A 23,866-nucleotide genomic window follows, 5' to 3' on the forward strand; every position below is an offset into this window, starting at 1 on the left:
GTGTGTGCATGTGTATATATGTAAATATGTGTGTGTAGATCCATATACACACACACACATACATATATGTGCGTTCATTCTGCATATTCCTCACCCTGGGCTAAACACAATGTGATCTGCAGGAAAGAACGCATTTGCAAAATTTTCCTTTTGCTGTTGCACAGCCCTTTTGCATAGGCTTCTATTTTAATAGTAGTGTACTATTAAACCTGTTGTAACAATTACTTTAAGTGAGTATATGGACACGAAAACTGAACAGCCTTGCTGGCCAACGTTTGCTCACAAGGCTTGTATTTGTGAACTTATGCTCAGATATGACTTGAAAGGTTACTGAAATAAGTATTATACAGATACTTACAGGTGTTCTGTCAGACCACTGCCACGTCCCCCCAGAAAGTGGGTTTTTTTTATTAAATCCAATCCAGAATTGTCTTTCTTCTGTCCTATGATGGAAACAAAGAAAATAACATTTCTCAGTAATTCCTTTCTTAGCTATTTCAGAAATTGCTTTTTAAATAGTGCAAATCCCCATATTTATTTCTTCTTGGATTCCATTTATCATTCTCTAATAAATTTCTTAACTTTTTAGTATCCTTGAAATAAACTCTGGTTTTCCTACTGAAATGTTACACTATATTTTTAAAGATGAAAACATTTAAAATAGAATTAAAATTGCCGAACCTCCATTTCAACAGGGAATGTTAACTCACAAGAATATCACCTTGACATTAACAGTTGCTTGACACCTACTACAAAGATCATCTTCAAAAAGAATCACATTACAGTGTTGCTAATACATTTCTTGTCACACATTTCTAAGTTCATGTTAGAGACTTCTTCAGCCTCTAGTAAAGAGGATGGAAGAGCCTAAATAGTAGATTATTTTTACATATTAGTATGATTAAGATAAATCTTGTTGGTGTTAAAAAATATATTTACCTATCAAAAATTGTATATAATAAATTGTTTAAAAATGTCTCTTCATAGATATGGCTAAAACTAGCAAGATGTGCTCCAAAATCTTGGCATAACGCTTCTGCTTCATCCCATGTTCTTCTCATCAGAACTTTTTCATTGTGAAATATCTGCAATAAAATAAACACTGTCATAAATATAGTTGATTTTGGAGAGTAGTTGTTTCAGAAACCCACAAAAATCAATCATTATTTGCAGTCTTTCCTACAGTAAAGCCATGTATATTCCAAGTATAGTTCTGATTCTCATGGTTTTCACTCATTTTAAAATGCAGAGAAGGATGGTAACAATTTTTGTTTGTTGAGTGAAAGAAATAATGCTTTATCAAAAATATTTTAGGAACCGCGGATCCCTAAGCTGATGTAGAATCAGAAAAATTCAAAGCAAGTTTGCAACATACCTTGTAACAGTTGAGCAGATTAGCCTCTGACTCCCATCCAAAATAGCAGGAACTCAAATGTTTTTGAAAAGTAAGTTCAGGTTCTTCATAAGAATTGATTTTTTGCTTGCACAATGACATTGCTTTGAAGTTCTTACAGCTTTTCACCTCCCAGTAACCAATGGGGTGCTGCCCTCGCATAGCCACACATCCCCCAGAATGACCTAGACATGGGAATAGGCGCTGAGTATCCAAATGAAGCATTTGGATTTTGTGATTTTTATTTTTTTTTGTGAAGTGACTGTTTTATTGGCATCAGGTTCTGGATAAAACCCTGATGAGCTTAAAAGTGGCAAATCCTTTGGACAGCAACCAGTTTAGAAGACTGACTCGAGCTTGTAAAACAAACCATGATGAAAGGTTCCTCTCACAAAACACAGGAGATTAAATGCATTTTTAAATAGTTCTTTTGCAAACTGCAGTACTAAAGCAAGAAATGTAAAGAATCCAAAACTGAGAAGCAATTAGTGGAGTGTCTTTATTACTATGTGTCTATTCTCAGGTACTGCTGAAAAGTTTAGGTTTCAAAGGTTGAACAGCTATTTCATTTTTCCATTTTTTGTTTCCTTGGAATGTTTTCCTTTGAATTTCTATAAAACAAGCAAAATCAAACAAGCAAACCAAGTGTTAGCAAACTAAAGGGGAAGAAGAAACTTCCACACAGTATTCTTTCTGACAGAAATGTATCGAAGGCAATCTCTGCCCTCTTTTTTTCATATAAAACGCAAATTCCAAACTGTGACTGTTACTGAATAAAAAATTCATTACTTCCCTCGGACCTTTTGCTGGGAGTCTCAGGAAGCCCCGATGACCTCCTTGAAAAGGCCATAAAGAAATGAATGAAAATGTACAAAATTTTACATAGATGTAAAAAAATTACATCTCTCAGGAAAAAAAAATAAAATATTTCAGGGATTAGCTGTGCCTGCAAGAAGAACACGGCTGTTAATTCCCCCTGCCAGACTGGAGAATGGGAAGAGGGATGCCCAGCATCCTGCTGCAGCTGGGGACCCCCTGATAGCAGCGCCCGGGGGGAAAGCAGGGCAGGAAGCTCCGGATTCTCCACGACTGCCAGCTCATCTGACTCAATCCATGGTGCTACAGAGCCAACAGAAAATGTGAGCTTCTCTCTCTCCGCTCCCTTGACCAGGCAGGGAGGAAAGGGCTGGGTGGTGGCAGGGGGAGGAGCGCGCGCAACCCCTCTCCAAGCCATTTCTTTATTTGTCGGCATGCTACTCACGTGGCTGGTACTTGTTCCAGTTTGTGTAGCTCACGGAGAGATTCCTTCCCATTGTACTTATCCAAAAGTATTCTCCTGTGTTGTTAAGGTCTTGCAATCCTATCCAAAAGTAAGTTCTCTCAGATTTTACCATGTTACGGATCATGCTGTTGATAAAAGCTTGTTCAAACCTTAAAAAAATGACCAAGACAAAAGATTTATTAGAATAAAATAGATCAATCAGTATTTCAGTGAATAGCTCTCATGAAAAGATTTCAATTGTGTGAGAAGAGAAAAATATATAACAGGTACTTAATCTTCTTTACAGAATGCTCTGGGGAACTTCAGGCACAAGTCTGTAGCACAAACTTTTTTCAGCATTTGGGCACATAAAAGAAACTGTAGATTAAGTTTGTATAAGCTCAATGCTTGAACTACAAGATTTAAATACAGAATATATTAATGATGCACAAATAAAAATAAGAAACTCCTCGTAGAAAAAGAGAAAAGAGAGCAGAGTCTGAAAAAGCTACAGAGAAAGAAAAGAAAAAGCTCTGCACAGAACGGACACACAAACCAGCACTGAGAAACCAGAGCTGAAGGTTTCAAAGCATAGCTGATCTGACTACAGAAGGAATCACTTTTTCCTTCTTTAATTTTTTCATTAAAGTTACGTGAGAGATTTACACCTTTTTGCAAGTAATAATTGTTGCATACAGTAATCCATTTGTCACTTAAATGTAATTTACTCAGATATAATTGGTATAGCATTACACAAAAATGCTTCAGTTTATGAGCATGTTTAATCAGCTTCTTATTCAAATACAGACAGCAAAGTAAATTCCCAGTTTGATAAGGATTTACATGACTTCTTGGTTTCATACATGGTGAAAAGAACAGCTAAATACCATAAGGATGACATTAATGTAAAAAACCTGAATGTTTCTGTAACACTGAGAGTGACTGAGAACTTCCATTTAATTTTCGTTTCCTCTGCATGTTCCCTTTTGATATCAATTCTCCTTCCTCTACAACCTACTTCTAAATGAATATTTCAGGATCAACACACTGAAAAGTTTTTGCATGTCTCATACCAGAACAACAAACCTCAGCTGTAACTGGGGGTGGGGGTGGGGGGGTGGGGGAGGAGTAAACTAACAACGAGCTTCCTTTGCCACTCCAACATCAGGAACTAACATAATAAACAGTGATGGCTACGCCCAGAAAAAAATCAAATAAAAAGAAAGAAGCAGAAAAAGACAGATGTGCTTCCAGAGAGCTGCAAATGCTTGGTTGTGAGAATTTGTCCTTTAACCTCCCCATTAAGGATTACTGTCGCGCTGCAGTACAGTGCTGTATGCATGGCGCACAATCCTGAAACCACCTGGTGGGCCAATTCCCATCGATGTAAATCCTTATGCGGGGTAGCCTGCGTTTTCCTAAAATTTCTAGCTATCATTCATCTGATTCCTGGTGGTTACAGTTCTTTTCCCCCATCCTAAAGTGAGGGGGGATTTCAGCCTTACAGGTTTGGGTTTTTTTACAATAAATACATGGAAGTTAAAAGTATGTATGTGATGTGTCTACCAGTATGTCATGAACTTTAACGGGAATCCAACATACAGGGTAAATCACGAAGAGAACAGAGCAAACCCAAGAATGTGGACATCTGCAGAAGAGAAAGCCTGTGCTGAAGCTGGAATAGAGGTAAATAGGAATGAAGCAAGGGAAGACAGACCTCAGATGCTTTCAAACATTTACCCTCTCTCCTTATTTGCTGCAAACTCACGTAAAATGCATACGTAAACATTTATAAAATGTTATTTGATTTTGATTAAAATTTGATGTATTTTGATTATAAAAATTAAATATATTCTCATTTTTCAGTATAGTTTCGAAGTACACTAATAAAGTTTCACAAAGATGTTACATACCTCTGTAGAAAGCATTTTGTTTAGATTCCTACATGCTCACACGTGCAGACTGCTACAAGTGTTTATTAGCCTGTCAATTGGTTTTCACTAAATTTATTTTCAATTAGAAAATAAAGCAAAGCACTCCTTTGGTTTTAGCCAATGTTAGTAATTATGCTTGCCTGTCACATAAGAATTATTTCGTAACAGTAATATCTTTTGCCATGCAACACTTTATAAAGTTAGAATAGCTCTTGTTAGAGGTACCTTCACGCTGTCTAATGGGATTAACTACCTGTTTGTTACTGATACAAGTGCAGATGGGCAGAAATAACCACTGGAAGCATGTTCAAAACTTCGAAGGCTACTGTCGATTTTGTAACAATATCCACCATGTCTTTCCCATCCCTTAAAAGAAATGAATGTTATTTTATAGATTATTAATTATAATACAGTTGTTAAAATCTTGATGTCCTTTTGTACTTTCTGTCTGATCACCACTGACACCACTATAGCCCTTTTCCTTTCTACCCTCAAGGTCACTGAAGACATGGGTAAAGTTAACAAAAGTTTAAAGTTTAAATCCTTAAATTGTGCAAAAACTGGCTTAACACACACATGCACGCGCGGTAATCATGGCAGGGTAAACGCTGCCATACCAGATTCAGTTAAGTTGGTATGAAAAAGGCTTACAGTTGAAGACAAAGGGCAGCTGTAAACAGCAATATTTATCCCAGAAATTGCTGGCCTTTCATGCAGCAATGCACTCGAGTTATTTACCTTTTCTCAGCTCCCTTTCCCATTTTCAATCAGAACTTCCAAATAAAATAAAAAAAGATTTAAATTAACGATCATCCTACTCTAATAATGCAGAATTAAAATAACACATTTTCAAGGTTTATCAGATGAGCCAGAACACGGAGTTAGTGGTCAGCTCGCCTCATTTCTTACTAGTATTTTACTATCAATCTTTTATGTCTTGTAATTCATCTCTGGGCCCAGAAGATGCTACCAGGACTGGCGTGAGTTCTTGCAGGGTACCTGCCTGGTCTTCCTGCTTGAAAGTTTTAAATAACCAAGTGAAAAAAGAGATAATAAACCATCTCTGCCCAATCTGTCTTGAAGCCACACGCAGACAGGAAAACCGGCCGATCTCGCTTTGCCTCTTCCGTGAGGAAGGTGCTCTTTGCAAGGGAGCACAACGGGAAGCAAGCGCAGCACCCAGACAGACACCATCAAACACCACTGGATGATGATGTTAACAGAAAAAGGAGAAAAAAGAGGAACCGGCTAAGCTCCTTTTGTGCTATCCATTCTCAGGTACAATAAAGCGCACAGCCAGACGCTGCAGACCTATTTAGGACAGCAAGCAAACATGCACATCCTTCAGCCCTGCTGAACCTGGAGGCAGATTTCAGCTTCTAGTCAGGAGTGTGCTTGCTGTCAGAGTAGCTGCCAGCTCCGCTGCCTTCTACTACCATCCCTCATCTGTCAGCACTTGGAAGATGGCTGGACACAGCCCTTCATGTGGCACAAAAGCAAAACAAACTGCAGTATTGCTTTCTGTGGTTTCACCTGAACAACAGATACGCATTGCTCAGACGCTGGCTTTGCAAACAGAAATAAACAACCACATTGAGGCTCTTCCCTAACTCCGTACCAACGAGCTGGGATTCCCCATGGGAAAAAGAGAAAAATGTGCTGGCAGATGCCAAAGGCTCTGCAGTATGCAGGGACCCACCGGCTGTCGGCAGCCCCGCGGGGTGCACAACAATGTTGCTTTCACCTTGATGTGCACTTAAACTCAGGGAGCGGGGGGCTGGAAGAGGGATAAGCACTGACTAAAAAGTCCTCTGTGGGAAAGCAGGTAAGAAACAGCAATTGTCTGGTTTCCTTCAACTGGAAATCTTGAGTGATAAATGCACTGGTTCAGATGAGGCAACCAATCATCCTGACCTCTCAGAATTTTTAATCTGGTGCAAATGGCACTGCATAACCTTCCTCCTATAGCTTTCTTGGTGCCTAAAGACTGGAGGGAAGTAATTTGACACTAATCTTTACTTTAAAAATTTTAAAAATTGTGGAGTAACTAGAGGGCAGTATGCTTGCATTGAGGAGAAGAATAGATAGAAAAACTCCAAACTTAAAAGGCTGAGCAATTGGTCAGTAAAATGGCAGATGGCATTCTGTACAGATAAATATGAAATGATGCACTGGGACCCTCCCCTGCACCCCCTGATCGTTTCATGTATGAAGTGAGGGACCGCTAGTTCACTCCCACCATGCAGGAACAAGATCTGGGGGCTGTGATGGTTAAGTTCCACGAAACATCACCTTAGTCAATAAGTCAAATTGAACCTCGAGAATTGTAAAGAGAGAAAGAACACAGAGGGTTGCTCTGTCCTTTTAAATGCACTTTTTGCCATTTTTTGGAGTTCTGATCCCAAGTCTCAGAAAAGGATATTAGAAAAGAGCACCAAGGCCATGAAGCATACATGAAATGTATGGAGCTGCTTCCATATAAGCAGTAACTGAGCAGGCTGGGACTTTCAGCCTGGAAAAAGGAGATGCCTTAGGAAGGGTATAACACAGGTCTATGGGATGGTGAGTGCCATGACGGTGGGCAACCACTTCAGCACAAGACCTTGGGGACGGCAAACAAAGCTAAGCTAGCAGGAGAAAGGTTCAACAGGAAAAGAAGACGGCACCTTTTCATTCAAAGGGCAGTAGATTTACAGATCTTTTCTCTGTGATGTTGTGAATGCAGAGTTCACATGAGTTCAAGGGGAAACCGGACAAGCACTCAGAGGGGATACCCAAGGCTGTTAGATACACAAATCTTAAAAGGCTCAGGAAATCCCCTGAACAGCTGGGAGTCAAGGGAGAACTGGCAGAAGCATTATTCGTATTTGCCCTGTCCTGCTCTTTCCCAAACATCACTTGGAGCCACCTGTGGAAAGCAGAACCTGAGGCCAAATGGACCCTTATTCTGAGCAGTTTTGTAGCCTTAGTAGTAATTCTCTTCTTAAAAGTACAATTCTCTCCTGTTACAACAGCCGTACAGACAAATGCTTGATTCAGTACTATACTGTTATCTTTTGATGCACTAATTAAAGTGTACAAGACCGGAGAAAGTCACCAACACAAATACAGTCAGTTCTGCACACAGAAACCTCCAACTCAATTACCAAGCAGCTGACAGCTCCACAACCTGTTTCAAAAGCTGGTTGAAAGAAAATGTTTAAAACTCTTATTTCAGTGTTGGGGGAAACTGCCCAGAGAATCTGACCTTTGCAATAAAATATTTATTCTCGGTAATATCCTGCTGACTAGGAAAAACTAATAGTTGACCTGTTAAGGGAAGAAAGTGCTTAGCACTTTTCATGTCTTAGGATGACAGAAGTGTAGGGGAAAAAAAAGAGCTCAGGTTTCTGGTAACTTGATATGGACATACTGCAAAAACTGCAGTCAGCAGAACCACAGAAGATGTTTAAGGCTAGTTCATCTGATGCACAAGTCGCAAAATCAACATGAGATGAAAGCTCAGTAATAACACATAAGACTATAGAGCTTTAGAAAAGCAAACAACTGCGCCTGAGGCCAAAGCTCCCTGAGCATCTACTAGCAATCCAACAAGAATGACAGTACAAGGTTAACGAAGCAAAAGATCAAATGTGAGAAATGCCAATAAATATTCTGTACATTTAAGGGAAGTGAGCAACAGAAAAATGGGGGGGGGGGACAAGGTAAGTCTGTGTGAAATAAAGACTTAGCCTTGGAAAATCAGGCTAGTAACTAGCAATGACATAAACATTGAACGTTACCAGAAAGTGCACTGTCAAGACAAAGTGTCTGAAATCAAACGTAGTTTTGAGTAGGCTTAGTACTGACTTCTTTTGATCAAATGAATGTAACTTTTTTCACATTAGAAAGACAAGGATCTATGGAAACCAAGAGACTCTATCAGGGTTCAGCATCATCAACAAGCAGAAATTTATGCTGAGTAGGAAGTTTGCCAGAGCAGACCAAACTACCTGTGACAGTGACTCAATCTCGATTCTAGATCTGGTGAGGTACCAGAAGTTGAAGTGTTGTCAAGTGCCTGACTACAACTGGAAGTCTTGATGCTCTGCTCATTCTCCCATGGTCAGGACTGTGACAAACCCTTCCTAAACTAACAACACGTATTTCATCACTCAAGAATTCTGCATCAGTCCAAACAAAACAAATGCAGTTACCCTAAACTTTTTTTAATGTTTATACATATATACATATTTGTATATATATGAAAAGTTAAGGTGGGACCAAACAGTAACTTCTGCCTCCATAATGGTATGACCAGAACTCTGGATCGGACCACTGTACGTCTGAGGAAAGACTGCATCGAACTCCAAACGGTTCAGATTCAACTTTCTTATAATTCAATTGAACTGGCCATGTTTCTTGAATTCTCAAGAAAAAGGACAGGAAATTAAAAAAGGAAGACAATGAGCTAAAGAGTAAAGCAAGTTAGAGAAGAGAGGCTTTTGTTGATAAAGAGGTTCACAAAACTCCTTCAGAGTATTGAATAAAACATGTCTACAAGCTTGCTCCTTTCACACTGTGAAATGGAACTGATGGCAAATAAAATCATACTTTAACGCGTTACATTTTACTACCAGAATGCAGAGCCTATAAGCCTGAAAACCTGTTGCAATGTCCTATTTAGACAGCTGTGCTCCTTCCCATTTGTGTTTGAAAGCAAAAAGAATGCTAATGTACGAGTGGAAGAGTTCACTCTCCGTGTCAATGAAACTGATTGTTTTTCACCCTGACATTCCGTTTCAATGTATGAAAACCATGTGTGGGATGAGGCATCATATAACAGCCATTATTTGCACAGATGGTGGACAAAAGAGGTTTCACTTTTGATCTAGAAAAAAATGGGAACTTGGGTCACAACCGCTGACAACGCAACAAGCCATGAAAGGCATCTTGAGAAAGCTTTTAATCTTACATTAAAATTAGGTTCACATACTTCTAAGGCAAACAATGTGATTCCTCCTAGCAAAATATGCATGTCTTTAATATGAAAACCTAAAAATATCAATTTGCATCCATATGTTCTGTAGCTACATTTAGAGGTTGCCTATATAATTCTATTCTATTAGTAAGGCTCTAAAATAAACAAAACCCACAAAATGCCCTACCTCTGGACAACTTGATTCCAGCTCAGGAGAGACATTATTAAATTTCCCTCCTTTTTTGCAGATGTAGAAAGATCTGTCTTCACATTTTTTAACCTTCCAACGTCCCTCCTAAGGGATATAAAAAAAGAAGTATATTCTGTACATACTCATATTCTCATGCATATCTATACACACATCAGATTCCCTCCTCTTATTTTAACGTTTCAGTAAAACCAAGTAATTTTTTTCACTCCATTTATTTATCCTTAGACAGACCGTTTATTTCTACCAACACTGTCAGCAGGACTTTTCAAATCAATCACACAAAAGGGTTTGTCTCTTTGAATCACTCTCTGGGATGTAATGCACCTTAATTAACTAACACGATGGCCATGCCAGAGCATGCACTTGTCAGAGTAGACAGGAGCTTTCTTCTTATCTATTATAGTCCTTTATAAGATTAATCTTTATGTTTGAAGACTCCTTACTCAAGACATAACAACCTTTGTACAATCTATGCATACTTCACACGTACCAAAAAAAATGCTCGAAGAATTTTATCTTGAACCTCCCTTTCCTTTGTATTTTACATTATTTTTCACACTTAAACACTGAGTAAAATGTGGGTTTATGTATCTAAACCCCACCATTTTACCAAAGTCCTATCTTCTGCTACCAATGGGAACCCACTGTTGCAAGTCAGTTTCCTTGTCTTGGCTTTCCCATGAGTTAAAAGATTGCAACCTGAACTCGCTACTGGGGAGACAACAGAAACTCTTTTTGATACAGCTTTCACACTTAGACAAGACATACTTTTTTTTAAAAAAAAAGGATTATAGTGCTACTTACATAATTCACATATTAGTGAATTTAAATACCGTTAATTGTAAAAGTAAAGTAAATTTATGGCCAAATTACAAAGAGACAAAAATGGCAGTGCCATGAACACTGATAAGACAGGACATAGTGTTATTTGAACATTTCTCCCAGTTTTACACCTGACTGATTTGGGGTCAATCCTACTGCTGTCGACTTCTATAATTTTATGTAGCTCTAGATTACTATCTGTTTCTGAAAGATGCTACATAAAATTTATAAATATTGACAGCAAGATAAAAGAGGCACCGGTGACAGAAGCTTTCAAGACCAGAACCGATGCATCATAAATTATGATATACACAACCTGGCTTTTAAATTACTTTATCAAAATACCTACCCATATTTGTTCTTCTCCATTTGGCAAGCTTTATGCATGTAGCGTTTTTTACTGAACATAAACTCAAAAGCTATGATTCATATTCTGTGCATCAGCGCTGCAAAATGTATTGGTTTCTGAAGGCTACATCGCATTTATCAGAACATGAATATATTAAAAATCAAAACCCAAAGTCACACTACAGGTCATGGCTTAAAAGAATACGCACAATGACAAGATAAATTATTATGAGCTAAAATAAGAGTGCCTGTCTAATTCTTTCAAAAAGAAAAGGAAACTTACGGATCCTTGTGCTGCAACACAGAGCTGTCCAGTTCTTTGAAAGGTGTTAGGTTCTTGGCTGTTCCAGTTAGAGAATGTCACTGGGGTGCGATCTGACCACTCAAAAACAACAGGGGTGTTATTACTGTATAACCCAATCCATGCTTCAGTTACATTTTCTGTAAAAGAGGAAGTTCAGATTTTAACAGTGAAGAAATAATGCCTGCTGTTCCTGTAACATCAGCACCACTTAAAAATGATTCACGGGATTTTCTTAAAAATTACCTTCTTTCAGGAAAAAAACCCCAGATGTATAAACTTTAGGAAACCTTATGGACGAGATAATGCTCTACTGCCCTTGAAGACTAAATTGTTTCAAAAATAGATCAACATACGTGATAATATGCTTTGAAATCCTGAGAAATACAAATAAAGAGCACATGTACATTTTTGAAGTGCACTGGGCAGAAAGCCTGACATGGAAGGGAAAGATTTCTTCTTACAACCTGCTCTGGCACACTCAGCTTTGGCTGAGGAGCAGACTTCTCCCTCTGCGCGATGCTCCAGTGACAGCACAGTTGTAGCTGCAGCAGCTGGCAAACATCGGAAAGACAAGGCTTGTGGTTTGTGCAGTGCCTCACTTGACCAGCTGCTCAGCCAGAGAACACAGACAGGCTCTCAGGCATGTAAGCCCTTCTCCTGAAGAGAGGCCTGAAGCAAGTCTGAAATAGAAACAGCGGACTGTGAAGCTGAATACAAGCTGAGAACAACTACAGCTGTCCATTACAGTATCTCTGGAAATAATGGTATTTGGTATCTATGGAGGGCGTTAATAGAGGTAAGGAAGAGGATACAGTGGTTTATTTCTAAGAAAAAGACAGCACAGCAAAGAGATGGGTGGCAGGAGGGATGATAATGGGAGGTGATGTCCAGTAAATCCAGTGTAACACACCTTCCTGCAACCACAGCCGATGGGGCAGAGTTGATAAAACATGTCACTGTGTTCCAGCCCTGGGAAGCTTAAACCCATGGCCCAACTGTGCAGCTCTGCCAGCACACTGATGTCAGCTGGAGGCACAAAATAATTTTCTTTGCTCCTGTTATGACAACAAAAGTCTTGGCATTGCTGCACTGAAGAGCTTTTGTTCATTAAGTTCCTTGTGTAATTATACTACCTCTTAGGACAACGTGGACTAACAGAACTCCTTTGATACACCCTGCTGTCAAAGGGGACTCTGCCAACATACTAGCAGCAGCAGCTTTAAAGTGTGGACAAGGCTAGCTTGAAAGCAAAACATACTCTGAATTGTTGTTGCTTCTAAGTGCAATTCTTGAATAAGGATGATCACCGAATCTTTTGCAACAGTTTCCAAGGAAGCAGCCAAGAACTTAAAAGGACAAAAGCTATCGTGTTTACTGTGGCCTCACTGTTGTTTACATTGTTGATTTATTTCTTTATTTTCAGTCTGGTTATTGAAGAAGGTGATGCTACACATTTTTTTACGACTTCTAGAAGGAGCATGCATCATGCTTTCTTTTTTTGTCAATATCAGTTGGGTGTGCCATGTAATATAGAGATTAAGTGGCTAACAATGTTAAAGGGCTGCACAAAACAGCACAAAACATTTCAGGAAACGCTGCACGCTTCAAACTCACTCCCCAAACTCACCACTTTCAAGCAAGTTAAGGAGCAGCTCTGCATCTGCCATGGAGGATATACTAATGAGCCTGCTATCATCATGATGGCATAAGACAGAAGCATCATTCCAGCTCTTCTCCTCTTTATGAAGTCTGTAGCAGTTGCGATTGTGTGGGTACCAGCCAGCATCACAACGAGTGGTGTAATACTTCCATTTATCTTTTAATCAAGCATACAACATTCATGTATATTAGATAGAATTGACAAGGTTACAGTGTGCTCATAACACATTTGGAGCTATTTTTTTTTAATCTTCAAATGAAAACAGAGTCAACCAAGAAGACTTAAGGTGGCCAAAACACATGCTCTGTGGAACATCACCTACCAACCAAATGGAAATTTCTCCCACTTTATTTTACGATTTAACCATTTGGGATGCTGTACTAGTGCAAACACACTAATGGATCTGTTATACAGTTTAAAAATATTTTATCTGCCGTTTTACCTCTGAACATGATTCAAAGCCAGCTAAAGCATTTTCAAGTGCATTACCTACAAAAAGTTTGGGTAAGTCCCTTCTCATTATCTGAAACAAGTAGGGAAACTTTCTTTTAAGTTATCAGGATGAAGTTGAACCCACATAAGTTGTTCTTATCAAAACAGATAAAAATTAATAAACTCAGCTCTGTGGTTAACTTCCCCACAGAATGAGAGTCTGAGGCATTCTATGTACTATATATATCCTATATTCTTTATATATATATTTTAAAAAATATATGTACAATGCTTTTTTTTATATCAAAAGTACAGCATGCCATAAAAATAACTGCAATTTTTGGGATGCATTTACACAAGTTTCTTCTCTGTGGGCCACTGGTTAGTTCCATTCAAAGCTGAAGACCTAATTTTAAACTCCAGAATGTGGCTGTAAGCATCTGATATGTAAGGAACCAATTAAATGCTATTTATATTAAAATTATTTCTTAGTTTTAAGACTATCAACACATTTTCCAGGACTGCATTTAAACAGAAGAAAGCCTTATTAGAGCAGTTAAATCAAACCGTATTCAACTTAAACTAGCAAACCCATACATTTAGTTCAGCTAAGACTATTCTGCTGGCTTTATATTCAGGTGGCTTCCTCTTGTTCTCCTTCCACACCCACAAATAGGATACAGTGACATTGAAAGACTTACCCAATGTTTCATGCTCTGTCTTATTGAGATATTTTTTGCATACAAAAGGCAATCCAGATTCACACAAGTAACTCTGCCAGCCGTACTTCAATTTTGAATTAATCACTGCACAATGATTTTCTCTATAACGGTTATCAGAGACATCTGCAAAGACATTTTTGAGAAGCACAAAATTACAAAAAACCGCGGTTCTTGTAAAATGGTATTGTCAGGCTCTCTGCACCTTATTGAAAGAGTGTATAAACATCCCCACACATCCAAACCTCTGGTAATGCTACACCAAGACAATAGACAGCTGAACACTGACCATGATTTACACGTGTGGCAATTCGTCCTTGGCTGCTGCTATCAGATGAGAGGCTGAAATAAGCTCTAGTGTCTATGCTATGTCTGCTGGCGGACAGACCTCAAAATGTAGCAAACCAGGTCACAAAGATCATGTTAATGTGCTAATGTTAATTACAGCATGTCAACGTAAACAAATTGAAACTCCTTTCCTCCATGAAACCATCCAGAGCATAGCTTTTAAATATGCAACTGAAATCTTAAAAACATCTTTAAAAGTAAATGACAAAAGGGCTAGACCATTAATGCTTTGAACAGATCCACCTCAACTGATGCTACATCCCTAGAAGGGGCTTTTAGTTCATGAATATGAATAAATATTTCTACCAAACAAAAAGGTACACTTGTTCACTTGATGCACTTTTCAAACGCAGCTGCAGAAACAGCAGTCTTGTATCAAGCTGCAGTTACAGACAACATGTAATTAAACAGCTACAACATATCCAAGAACATCAAGTACTTGCTCTCCAGTTCACAAACACTAGCGGTGCTCCATCTGACCACTGCCAGCCAGCATCCTCCTCCAGGCGATTCAAACCTGTCCACAGCATCACATCTGTGGTGTTTAACTGCCCTGAAACAGAAAAAAATAACGTAATAACTCATGCTTTCCCCATGTTTTAAAATATCTACAGGTATAGATCTGCTGTCATGACTTTGTAGAATAGGAATAACCCGAAACTTCAAATCATTCTCCAGAAAGTTCAGGCTGTTTTTTCTCTGCTTAGAAAAAGTCCATTACTTTGTTAATCAACAGAGAGAGAAAAGGAGTAAACTCAGAAGTCTGCATCTTTCAAAAGCTACTCATCTGGCAAACCCTTCCTACACAAGTCTTGACCTTAGAAGTTAAATCTAGAACATGCAGCTACATCAACGCTAGCCTGTTTTAGCTTCCCATAAACCAAAAAGCTTTCAGTCCATTTACAGCCTGCAGGCATATCATAAAGCCAAGGAAACAATATCACAAACTTCCTGTTAGCTTATATCTTGCAGTTGAAAACCAGCAATCATGGGAAGCAATGGGCAAGAAACCTGAGGTATCCTTTCTCGTCACAGCTCCACCACCCATTCCTCTGCTCCGTCCTCTCCACACATGCTAAAATACCCACAAAAGCCATGTTGTCAGAAGGTTCTACAAAATTTGTCTGAGGTGCTTGCTCCAAGGGCTTATCAAAGAAAGGATCCCATCCACTTATCAAAGCAGAGTTGGATTTTTTCCCATACAGGACATTTACTTTAAGCCTGCAGAAATGTTCTTGTCATTCACATTTGGTTAAGTCCAGCTTGCAAAAAAAGCTTAACGGGAGAAAGGGACACCAGGGTACATTGCAAAGAAGGCAAACATTTGCACAATTTTCCAAGGAAAACAAACACACTCCATAACCACAGCTGCAATAATGGAGTTTCTGTGGGGAGGGAGAATTAATACAATTGCACCCTCACATAACACAAACCACACTTCTGCCCTTGGGATATTAAGGTGGGAACTTTTTCAAACAGCTCTACTGAGATGTGATAGCGACGAAGCCTCGCAAGCAGCAACTAGAGAGATATCACACAGAGTATTAAGCTCAAAGCTTACCCCTTTTGCACGGCTAAAGAGGAAATCTAACTACAGGTTTCCTACAAGGTCCCCAGAGAAATGTCTACTCACTGCTTAAGTTACTTATGTAATTCTGCTCTTCGGGGTCAGCGATGCTCAGCAGGTCTGCTCCTTGCAGCTGACAGGCAGCCCGTGCCTCACGCCACGTCAGCATAGATGCAAGGTTGAACTGGTAGCAAAGGTGCGTGTCAGGGTTCTTCTTCCAAAAAACGTCACAGCCACTCCCTGCTCAAAAACAGACTCGTCACCAACAGCCCAAGACTACAGACTAATCAGAAATACAACACCTTGAACAATTCCATTAATTTATGGCAGTAACATCCTGATGGAAGCTCAGCTGTGAACTCCTTTCATGTTCCTTTGGTAAAGAAACACACGGAAATAGGGCCCTAAGAATGAGATGTTGCTCTGTATTTCATATGGTGGATAAAATACTCAGGAGCTGATCTGCAGCTGGTGGTGATTTTCACAGTTCTCATATAGCCAGAGAGCCACGTTGACTTCATACCAGCCGATCATTTGTTCCTAAAGCTGAATGTTGAAATATTCAAACTACGAAAACCTCACTCACCTTGTGGAGAAGCAGTCGCTGGATCTCCTCCTACCTCATACTCAAGAGAACAGACTTAATAAAATTACAAAGTATAAGCGAGGCTGCAAATACCACCCATTATAATGGCTGCCCAGAAATCCCCCTTACAAAGACACATTTACGGCTGTTTTTAAGATGCTTTGGAACACAGATCTGAAACGTAGCTCGTGCAGGGAGGGCTTTTCCAAATCACTTTTGGAAAGCTGCCAACAGAAGAAACTGTTCTGCTTATTTATGCAGGAAGCTGGAATATTCACGAAGATTATACATCCAAAATCCATCTGACAGCACGTATTTTTAAAGCTATTCCTTCTAAGTGTTTTAGGCCCAAGACATGTCCAAGTCGTGCACAGAAGAAAAGGAATGTGCAAGTTGTAATACAGTCAGAAGGAGAACGTGACTTTGCAAGAGCAACCCTGACTTTACCGGCTCCAGAGGAGCCCCCTGTGTATCACTGGGCCACAGGAGAGAGGTTTCGCTGCAGGGTACGATCAGTGGGCTGTGCAGGATAACATCCTTCTGCTCACTCCCTGCAGTTTTCCTTTTGGGATGAGGACTTCGGTCTCTAAAGGCCAAACGTGATAAATTGCCATAAAATTTGCTGAAGTCTTCTTTTGCGTTTTTTAAAGAGACATTCCCCTCTAACAGAAGGGAAGTAATCTAAAACACAGCACGCCCTAGAACTACTAGGAAAGGACAAAGATACTCTTGGGAGGTGGGGGAAGCGAGAAGACAAGCAAGATCTTACCAGCATTTGGGCAAAACCCCCATTTTTCGTCTTGTTCATAGTGAGTCGTTGTGGCACACCAGTCAAATTCCTTTCCATCTCTGGTACACTCATAATACCACTTGTTGTTATATTTAAATGGAAAAACGCATGGGAAACCAAAGGAATTTCCCAGCAAGGTGTATGTTTCTGGAATAAACCAGAATAAAATGCAGAGATTAAAAGAATGCAGACCACAGAAATTTCTTCACCCCCTTATTTCATTATTCCTGTTTTCAGCAGCAATGATAAATAAAATGTCTAAAGCTGTTTTCTAATTTATAATTGATACATTATAATTGATAAAACAACATTACAAGTATAAGCAGCATAACCAGTGAACAGAATTTGGAAATAATAGTTTATGAAACTTGTCACCATGAAAAAAGGCACATTCTCAGAACTTACTACAACTGAAAAAACCTCCCAAATCTAAGCAATTAACATTTAAAATCTGCACTTCCATTTCAGAACTACACAAAACAATAGTTAGCAGAATCAGTACATGCTCGGGTGCAAACTCTACTTATTTTTTATTTGTTAGTCTATAACTGACAAGCAACTTAGCATTATTTCCCCTGCTCCTCCCATTCTTTATAAGTGGATTTCCAATGTTTTTTCCATCCTTTTTGTCATTCTATGGGAAAGGAACTGTGAAAGACAAAGGAATATTAAATAAACTTCCAAAAATAAGGTTTTATACCATGGGGAATAATAATCTAGCTAAAGAACTGATGTTAGATACATCTGTTGTCACAATCCATTAATGACTTATAAAATAGTTAAAGTATTTTCCTATTGTACTTTGAGTACCAAAATATTGAGAGAATCCAGTGCAACTGAAAGCTGTAAAAGCTTTACCTCAGTGAGTGTCTCCTTAATCCCAGAGCTTCTACAAAAGGTCAAAGAGCCACAATCACACTTTGAATGAATTTTTTTGTCAAAGATCCCGTGTTGATAGCCTAAAGATCAAAGTCCTTCAACTACAGAATCAGTGCACACTGCCAGGTTCCTAGAGGTCTCCAGAGTTAATGGCTGGCTGTACACATATAAAAAAGCAGTTTACACATTGTAAATGCCCTTTAAAGCCTTCTGATATGAACAGATGATACAAAGAACACGAGAAAAGAAAAACTGGGATCGCCTCTCTGCCTGTCCATTATCGTGCTGCTAGCTATGGAGCTGCAAAGGAGTATCCCAGTCCTGGCAAGAGACCAAATTCAACAGTTGTAGACCTCTCACCACAGCTATACACATTTTTTCTTTGAAGATGTTCCCCCCCCAACACGATGGACTAACAGGGTGGCTTACATTTACGTGTGCCTATGCTAAGGTAGAAGGAAGAAAATAGAAATTGGAGGCAAAAGAGATTTTGCTGACGCAATTAATTACTTTGGTCCTGAAACTAGGCTAGAAGTGCCTGCCTAAGGTTGATCCTCTTCTCTTAGATGTTGCAGTACTAGGATTAAACGAGGTCTGCTTTCATCTCGCTATGTGTACATAGCAAATGTGTAAGACTTTTTGTGGGTTTAAATATTTTCTGTCTGGTCTTCAGTTTTCAAGAGGAGGTCGGATGCTATAGTGCTTTCCCAGTTTTCACAGGTCCCAAAGGAAGGACTTCGGTGAGAACAAAGGCCAAGCCCAGCTATACCTACAGAGGAAACCGCCGAGACCAGATCTGCAACCCAAACACCCAGTTCAAATGGGGAGAATCAACAGCTCCAGCCTGAGACACACTGTGTAAACACTAGGTCTTTCCCTCTACAGAAACGCTAAGGCAGGGGTCAATGTACGGTCTGCCTGTTGCCGTTTGTAGTCAACGGGTTCAGTCTTAGTCCATATACCTGGAAAACTGCCCAGGTCTGCAGGCCTGGATCTTGACATACACTCCTATGCCTTTGCTAGCTGTGCAGCAGGATTAATCAAAAGCCCGATCTCTGCTCCAAAGTTTGGCACGTTCAGAGTCCAGGTGCTGAACATTGCAAACATTTGGTTCTTGCACACTGCGATCACAGACAGGTTTGCAGTGAAGGAATTCCAAATCCTTCCTTATCTCTCCTTGAGTTTATCTGATAATGAAAGCCGCAGGATGGGCAACAACAAATCCTTAGATCCCCTTTCTATGTCATAGAGGATCTGAAACAACCATTTCCTGGTTTGCCAGGATACTGGTTGTTTTTTGGGTCCATATAACAGATAAGGGAAAAAAATCAGTTGTGTGGTACGCTCACCTCAACCACTGCATGGGAAAAAGCAGACGCTGAGTCCCAAACCACAATAGAGGTTGGAAGGGATCATAAGCACCTGACCTTGCTTCAAAAGAAATTTTCAAAACTTTTCCCACCAACACATCTACGACATGATTTTATTTTTACCTTGAAATGGATGTTCACAAAGGTCTTCATCATAGGACATGTACTGTTTCCACTGGTAGGTAGATTTTTTTTTGGCCACAATACGTTTGCCATTTTCAATGGCTAATTTGTACCCTGATACACCAACTAACGCTTTTCCATCACAATTCCACCATAACGAGTATTGAGTTGAATCACATTCGAGCATACTTAATGGCTGTTCTGGTCTACTGATGTTCAGTCCTAGACAGGTGCTTCTGCCTATGTTGAAAAGACGCCGATTGGATACCCATTTCCATAACATGTCCTTTGAGAGCTGACTACAGTCTTCCAGAACAAGGCCAACTGTGTCCACTTTAACGCACATGTCGGAGTCTTCACTTTGGATAATAAATATCCCTTTATCTGTAGGGGAGGGGGGAAAAAAAAGGTAGTTTCATTCTGTAGAATACTGCTACTGACTGAATAGTATCAAAAGACTAATGTTTTAGTTGGAACTATTTAGGAAGAAAACTGAAAATATTCATCCAAGTGATTGACACTTCAAAAAATAAAAGCACTGGTCTAAATTTACTGCCAGCTGAGTTCTTAACACGTGGACCTCTTCCAAGATCATAAAAATAAGGCCAGGTAATATTTCTCAAGTTGGATAGGCAAAAAAATAAAAATGGGGTGCCTAAAAACATCAGTCATGTTAAAAGAAAAAAACCCACCAAGAAACACCCACTAAGGAAGTACAGGTTTACGTGCTACAGGAAGTCAGACTGCATATTGTACAATAATTCTCCGGTGGAGATGGAAGAGTCCAATTAAAGGGAAAGCTAAAAAGTTTAAGGCTGACACTGCCATCTTCATTCTTCACTCTCTGCAACTACCGAGGCAGAAAGAAAATATTTTGCATTGTAAATAGCATACAGAAAGGATAGGATTTATGTATACCACGAGAGCTGGTGGCCAAGGGTTAAAGTATGCCTTCCCTATTGGATGCATATTGCTCAACTATACATGACTACCCTGGACCACAGCAGATGTTGTGGGGTCAGCCTAACATCCCGGCTTTCTTGGAATCCTGTAGAAATTCACTGAACTATGTGACATCACATTATAAGTATGTGAAAAAAAACTCAGCTGTTTAACATCTTGGGAGCAAATGTTTAACTGAGCATATAGACTGAAAAAAAAATGAGGGCAGCTGAAGAACTGGAAATCAGCAAAACACAAACTTTTAACGCTTCAGTTATTTCATTCCCTCTGAAACCCAATGGTAATTAACCCATGCAGTTCCTCTCATGTTATAATCAAGATAGTTATGCCTTGGGAGATTTATGCATTGAAAACCTGAGCAGCACTTTCATTTTGCCTTGAAATTTTACAGCAATGATCTCTGCCACGTGTGCTTTCAGCTGCTGTAATTCACTACACCTAACAGCTCAAAGCAGTAACTACAATAAAAAAAACCTTCTCAGACTGACATAGCCCACATCTGAAGCATGAGATGCAGAGGTCCACCCAGATGCTGTGTCTGGGTTTAGTACATGCAGTTTAGGTGTAGCTCTAGAAAAGAAAGATTTTTCAAGCAGCAGCAGGACAGCGCTGTGGCACCGACAGACAGGAGATCAGCTCACCAACAGAACATGCACCAACAAGCAGAACAGAGTGTATAGGTTATGGAAAGGTATTTGGTGACAGATCCTACACAGAACACATCAAGCAGTCTAACTTACAGAGAGGACAGAGTCACGCTGCAGGTTGTATCACCAGTAACAGTGACTGTTTTCCACGTGGCTATCAGCACTAGCAGCTTGCGATAGTGCAGGAGCAGGGGCAAGCCTTTCTAACTGGCAGCAGGTGAACATCAGCTCGTTACATGTAATTGCACCTCACCCAGCAGCTCTTCTACATTAAGTCTTCAACCATTTTGGGCAGAGCAAGCTTCCTTTAATCCATCCTATCTCTACAGCTCTCAGGTATTTGTGCTCACTGAAAAACCATCAGAAAACACTCTGACAGATACTCAGCTTGGCCCCTTGCTTTTGAATTTTCTGTGACGTTGTATAGTTTGCTCTGGTTTCATCCTTCTTATCCAACCCAATCCTCCATGGGCGACACAGGCATCTCTATCTACATGGCCAGAAAGGGTTTCTGCCTCTGCGAGGGTAGGGTATGTCTTCCACACAGTGGTTTTATCTTGGTTGACCAAGAAAATAGACCGTTAATTTGCCAGATAAGTGGAAGCTGGGATGTTTTTAGCACCAGTAAACACTGATTCATGAGGTTAAACCACCGTGATACTGGGATTCACACTTAAACTTCTTATGCAAACTCCCAATCTACCCCCACCTTGACAGCGCACAGGAGCTTCCTGAGGGCAGGGGGAGCAATGCCACAACCCAAAGATGGATTCTCCGAGCTTTGAATGCCTTTATCTGTAAGACTCTTAAGAGTCGCAATGACTGCTGAGAAAAGATAAGGGTCTTAAACAGTCTACACAAATAGCCCAGCTGGATGATCTCTGGGAAGCATGCTGTTATTCACTTTTTCATTCTACAGCAATTTATGCCAAGAACGGTCAGACTAATTCTTGGGCTACGGGCTAAGCAGCCCCCTTCCAAATGTGGTTTCCGCTTCCCCAACCTCAAAATGCAGCTGGCGAGAGCCGTGCTGGCCGGAGGGCTGCCAGCTCCAGGCAGGAGCGAGGCACCAGAGGTGGCAGGCTCAGGGACAGCTGCCCCGGCCCCAGCTCAGCCCTCTCCTCAAGGCAACTGGAGCAACACCAAACCTTGGGAATGCCCCTAGGGCTGCCCTCCTTTCAGCTTGCTCAGCCGTGCTATGCGTTTTAAGGTGATCGTGTAGAAGGGTTTTGTTACAAAGTCTCTGGGGTCAGGGAGGATTCTGTGCCCGATACCCTGCTGGAGAAGAGCCACAAGGGCTCTACAGACCTGCCAGCCCCAGGGGACCCAAGGAGAAAAGGAGATAGCCTGCACCTTGGGAACTGGCAGGGTGGAGGGAGGCCTTTGGAAACATCCCACTTCTCTTGCATCCGGGCCCCCAGATACAAGGACAAGGTGACAAGCCACAATCTGCCAGAAGCGAGGCCTCTAGCTGCCGGTAGGGCACAGGCGCGGTGGTACTGCCAAGTTCCTGTTTGCTTCGGTTCAACACAGCTAATAGTTGGACGAACGGCTGTAACAGAACCAGGAGCCGTGGTATCTCTGTTTCCTTCCTCCTCACCTCCCACTTCCTTCCCCCCAAAAAGCTGCAAGAACTGCTTATGTGGCAATAGCGAAAGTTACTGGAATTTATTGGAAATGAGAAAAAAATCATCTACGTTCCCTCCAGGTGCAAGGAAAGCAAGGGAAGCAGAACAGCAGTGGGGGGCCGAGAAGGGTTCGCAGGGGCTCACTGCCAGCCCCCGGCCGCCGCGCCCCCGACCCCCTCGCCCGGCCGGACCCCAGCAGGACCCTCGCCCCGGCCTCGCCCCGCCGCGGCCGCCCGCAGCGCCCGGGGCCGCGGGCTCCCCCGCCGCAGGGACGGGGCTGGGGAGCGGCCGGGGCGATCGGCTCAGCCCGGCGCGGAGCGGGGACGCCGACACCGCCCGGCCGACGCCGCTGCCGGCCCCCCCGGGGTGCGCACCCCTTGCCGCCCCCCACCCCACCCCGGGCCGCCCCCGGAGGCGTCACTCACTCCAAAGGGACGGCACCTCGTCCCGGCGGAGCGCGGCGCCCCGCGCCGGACCGCGGCCGCCCAGCAGCAGGCAGCACGCCAGGAGCCGCAGCCGCACGGCCAGCATCGCGGCGGCACTGCGCCCACCCGCTCCGCTCCGCTCCGCTCGGCCGAGCCCGGCCCCGGGGAGGGCAGAGGAGCGATCCCACCCCGGCGGCGCCCCGCGGCGGGGAGGAGAGGAGGGGCGGCCCGGCCCGGGGGGGGGGAGGAGGCCCGCGGGCTCCCTCCGTGCGGCCGCGGGAGGCGGGCGGGGCGCGGGGGGGTCGCGGCGGTGGGGCCGGGGCCGCCCGTCGAGCGCCCCCCCCCTCCCCGCCCCGGGACCCGCCGCCGCGGAGCGCTCGGCCGCGCTGGGGGGCGCCGCGCACGCAGCCCGGGCCCGCTGCCCAGGCTGGGGGCTGGAGGGGGCACAAAGCGCCGCGTTCATCTTCCTTTCCATCTGCAAAGGCTCAGTGGGCCG

At 41.7% G+C, this 23,866-nt stretch overlaps 1 protein-coding gene across 1 annotated transcript in view; it reads right to left on the reverse strand.

Annotated features, from left to right (window-relative positions):
- PLA2R1 (phospholipase A2 receptor 1) overlaps positions 1-23,519 on the reverse strand; it is a 43,324-nt gene extending 19,805 nt beyond the window's left edge. Inside the window, exons 1-14 of the mRNA XM_040602821.1 lie at positions 23,371-23,519; positions 19,708-20,091; positions 17,315-17,482; positions 16,026-16,199; positions 14,832-14,945; positions 14,027-14,170; positions 12,861-13,049; positions 11,213-11,370; positions 9,736-9,843; positions 4,842-4,954; positions 2,655-2,824; positions 1,376-1,578; positions 940-1,085; positions 359-443 (exon numbers count right to left, since the gene is read on the reverse strand). Of these exons, the coding sequence (XP_040458755.1) occupies positions 359-443; positions 940-1,085; positions 1,376-1,578; positions 2,655-2,824; positions 4,842-4,954; positions 9,736-9,843; positions 11,213-11,370; positions 12,861-13,049; positions 14,027-14,170; positions 14,832-14,945; positions 16,026-16,199; positions 17,315-17,482; positions 19,708-20,091; positions 23,371-23,476 (2,262 nt within the window). The 5' untranslated portion in view covers positions 23,477-23,519. The remainder of the gene's footprint in view (positions 1-358; positions 444-939; positions 1,086-1,375; positions 1,579-2,654; positions 2,825-4,841; positions 4,955-9,735; positions 9,844-11,212; positions 11,371-12,860; positions 13,050-14,026; positions 14,171-14,831; positions 14,946-16,025; positions 16,200-17,314; positions 17,483-19,707; positions 20,092-23,370) is intronic.
- Positions 23,520-23,866: the final 347 nt, after the last annotated feature.

Source organism: Falco naumanni, chromosome 8, assembly GCF_017639655.2.
Source record: "Falco naumanni isolate bFalNau1 chromosome 8, bFalNau1.pat, whole genome shotgun sequence".
Classification (NCBI taxonomy): domain Eukaryota; kingdom Metazoa; phylum Chordata; class Aves; order Falconiformes; family Falconidae; genus Falco; species Falco naumanni.